Here is a 3,717-nt window from a genome sequence, read left to right on the forward strand (position 1 = left end):
GGACGCGTGCCGCTGGGACCATATCCCCCCCCATCCTCACGCGTGGGAAGGCAGCACCCACGGGGTTGCGGGGGGGGGGGGGGGGGGAAACGGGACACGGGGGCATCCCCCACCCCGCGGGACATTCCCGGGGGCTTCATCCCTCCGGTTCTCCCGACCCCGCGGTGCCAATCCACCGCCCTCGCCCACCATGTTTCCCCTGGTGTTTTGGTTTTTTTTTCCGTGGGTGGGTGGGGGGAGGACCCTCACCGCCACCACCACCAGCCCCCCCGGGAGACAAGAAGGGGCGGCGGGTATAAACATTTATTCCAAGGCATCGCTTGTACAGGCACCGCACCCGGAGGTGGGAAGAAGAGGGGGAACGGGGGGAAGGGGGGGGGGGGGGGAACACCGCATCCAGACCCCCTCCCCTCCCCTCCCCCAGGGAGGGCGGGCGGGGGCAGACCCGGGCCCCCGGGCATCCCCCCGGCAGCCTCCCCTGTGCGCAACTCGCAGCGTCCGCGGTCATAAATAGGATTTTTTTTAATATTTTTTTTTTTTTCTCGGAGGGTGGGGGCGAGTCTCTATAGCATGGAGGGGTGCTGGCCCGGGGGCAACCCGAAGGCGTTGGGGTGGGAATGGCCGAGGAGGTTGAGGTAGTGGCGATCCAGCCCCTGCACGGAGGAGAGGAAGGTGCTGCGCTGTTGGCCGGGGCTGGCGAGGGGGACGGCGGCGTTGGGGAGGTGGTAGGGCAAGGGGGGGCTGCGGGAAGCGCCGTGCCAGGGGAAAGGCCCCCCCGGGGGCGGTTGGAGCACGGCATCGCCGGGACACTCGGGCCCGGGGTGCAGCTGGTAGGAAAAGTCCGGCTCCGGTAGGGAGCCCAGGGAGGTGAAGAGGGGCTCGGTGACGAAGCGCGCTTTGGACTGGAGGAAGGCCAGGATGCGGGCGTATTTGGTGTCTTTGGTCTCCATCCTCTCCACCGTGGTCAGGTAGTGGACCAGGTTCTTCATGCACTCGTGGTAGCCGTAGTGGAAGTAGTTGGCGAACTCGGAGAGCAGCTCTGCTGGAAAGGAAGGGGCAGCGGAGGCCAATTCCTCAGGGTCTGGACTCTCGGGGGGGAAGGGAGGGAAAGGGAGAGGGGACACCCCCACGCCACGGGTGTCCGCGCCCGCCCACCTACCCTTCTCCCGGCCGCGGGGGAAGTCCGCCGAGTGCAGGGCCCGCAGGTACTGCACCGTCATCTCCAGGATCTCCGCTTTCTCCAGCTTCCCCGAGCTCTGCAACGGGCGGGGGGGGGGGGGAGACGGGCATCACCTCTCTCCTGCGGCTGCCCCCCCCCCCCAAACCCTCCCTGTACCGGAGGAGGGGGGAGAGGTGTCGGTCCGCACCGGGTAGAGGGGTTCCCCCTTCCCCGCCGCCTACCTGCTTGGCCAGAGCCATGGGCACCGTCTTCCCCAGCTCGGTGAGGCAGCGGTTGATGCGGTCCCTCCTCCGCTTCTCGATCACTTTGTGGGAAACCGGCGTCCTCTGCAAAAACAGACGGGGCGCGTTAGTGGCGACAGCGGGAGGGGGGTAAGGGGTGGGAAGCAGACGGATGCGACCCCGCCGGAGCAGCCACCCCTTGGTCCCGACCCCTCCGGGGGGCAGCCGGTCCCGGGCGCGACGCGGCCCCGGGAGGGATGAAGGATGCTCCAGCGGCGGATCCTCTCCGCGCCACTCCCGGGGGGGCTCCCCGGCTGCGCGGGCGGCCTCGGCAGGGTGGGGTTTTTTTTGGAGGGGGGGGGGTTGTTTGGGGTTTTTTTTGGGGGGGCTTTTTGAAGGTGAAGGCGGTGAGGGGGCCGGGGCCGGGCGCGCAGAGCCGTGCGCGCAAGGCGGGCGAGGACTCACCCTCCGCTCCTTGAGTTTGGAGGCCATGGTGGGCACTGCCTCCCCGCTCTCTCCGGACCCCTTTATAAAGCCATCACTTCTTAGGGGGGACCCCCGGCGGGGGGGGGGGGGGGGGGGGGAGAACCGCTGATCCCATAGGATTAGGGGCGAGCGACGCCGGGGGAATGTATGCATTAAAGATCAGGGGGCGAGAGAGGGTTTGGTGGGTTTGGTTGCGGTGGGTTGGTTTTTTTTTTTTCTTCTCTCTTCTTCTTCCATCCCCCCCACCCCCCTTCTCGCCCCCGGCTGCGTGGACGGGGGCGGCCCAGCTGTGTCACCCCACGTGGACCTCGGGGACACACGTGATGGTCCCACAATAGAGGCGGGGATGGGGACGGGGATGCGGCGAGCGGGGCGCAGGGCGCGGGTACCCGCGCCCTGCGCCCCGCTCGCCGCATCCCCGTCCCCATCCCCGCCGCCTGCCTGCAAATCCCCGGCACCCCCCCCCCCCCCCCCCAGCCCCCGTCTACTGACTGCATTTTAAAGCCTGTCCAGAGTCATTAAAGTAATTAAGTAAGCCCTTAATAGGCTGTTCCGCCCAGTTCAAGGGAGAACCCTTGGAGACGGAGTGGCCCCGTTTGTTCTCAGGCTTTTCTCACACGACTTGGTGACACGTCCATCTTTATAAGAGATGGCAGCGAGGCTTTTTTCTTTTTCTTTTTTTTTTTTTCTCCTCTCTTTTTTCTTTTTTTTTTCTTTTTTTTTTTTTCTTCTTCTTCTTCTTTTTTTTTTTTTTGTTTACACCCCGGCAGGTGTGGGACCGGGGGGCTGGCACACGATATATCCCCCCCTCCCTTCTTTCAACCCCCCCCCCTTTTTTTTTTTTTTTTTTTTTTCCGCCGGCCCGGGGAGGCTCTCGCCAGACTTTGGCACACGACGCTCCTTTTTTTGTGTGGTGTGCGCGTCTGTGCGTTGTTGTTTTACTCCCCCTGCTTCTCCCCCCCCCCCTCCCCTCCTCCTTTGGAGAGGCTCAATTTGTAGCCTATTATCCTATAGGAAAATGTCCCATTGAAAAGTATGAATAGTTTCATTGGGCCTAAATTTTAATAATGCGGGTCAAAGAAAAGAGGGGCAAATAAAGAGGGGATCGCAGCTGGTCCGAGAGTGCATTATTCGGTGTCACCTGCGAGCGGGGTCGCCGACAGACCCCCTATTCATTTGCCTAATTTTGGTCAATTTAACAAACTTCAGGAGAAATTATTGTGGCATTGTTAAGGAGGGTAAAGCTTTCTGATCGAATTAACAGCATGTTTTGATCCGGTAAATGTCATTAAAAAGAAAGAAACAATCGCGTTTAAAGGGGGGCTCCGAGTTAAACGCGCCAAGTGGAGACGCCGGAGCGCACAGCTCACAAAGGGAGCAAGTAACTGCCACAGGGGAACTTTTGTACGCTCACATTGCTGAGGTTTTTTACACAAAAAGGCATTATTTCATACTTGAATACGTTTAATCCAACAATTGTCTATTTTCTGCAAACATATTTTCACAGCATTGTCAGCTTTCCTCTCCGCCGCCCTCCGCCCGGGCCAGCCGCGCTCCGAGCCCGCCGAGCGCACCGAGCCCCCCGGCCCGCCCCGCCCCGCCCCCGCACCGCCCCCGCACCGCCCCCGCCGGGCCCGCCACGGGGGGGCCGCCCTCTCCCTCCTCACCCCCCCTCCCACCCCCTCCGCCTCCCTCCTCCCCGCCACGGCGGCGGCACAGGGGTGTCCCCCGTCCCCCCCCGCACCCTCTCCACGGCCGCCGGTGCGCCTCCGGCCTCGCCGGGGCATCTCCCCAGAAGCCGTCGGGGGAACGGCCGCGGCGCCCCCCCCC

General features: G+C 63.2%; 1 protein-coding gene across 2 annotated transcripts; it reads right to left on the reverse strand.

Annotated features, from left to right (window-relative positions):
* Positions 1 to 563: 563 nt before the first annotated feature.
* Positions 564 to 1,893, reverse strand: HELT (helt bHLH transcription factor; the record flags this gene model as incomplete). 2 transcript variants are annotated; one of them, XM_082482621.1, is made up of 4 exons in its annotated part: positions 564 to 1,039; positions 1,160 to 1,256; positions 1,402 to 1,506; positions 1,867 to 1,893. In XM_082482621.1, the coding sequence occupies 4 exons, from the start codon at positions 1,891 to 1,893 to the stop codon at positions 564 to 566; spliced, it is 705 nt and encodes a 234-aa protein (XP_082338747.1). The 2 variants fall into 2 exon arrangements, with proteins under 2 accessions (XP_082338747.1, XP_082338746.1); XM_082482620.1 differs by having other exon boundaries at positions 564 to 1,042.
* Between the last annotated feature and the right edge of the window lie 1,824 nt (positions 1,894 to 3,717).

This window comes from Vanellus vanellus (assembly GCF_965231255.1).
Source record: "Vanellus vanellus genome assembly, chromosome: 4".
Taxonomy (NCBI): Eukaryota; Metazoa; Chordata; class Aves; order Charadriiformes; family Charadriidae; genus Vanellus; species Vanellus vanellus.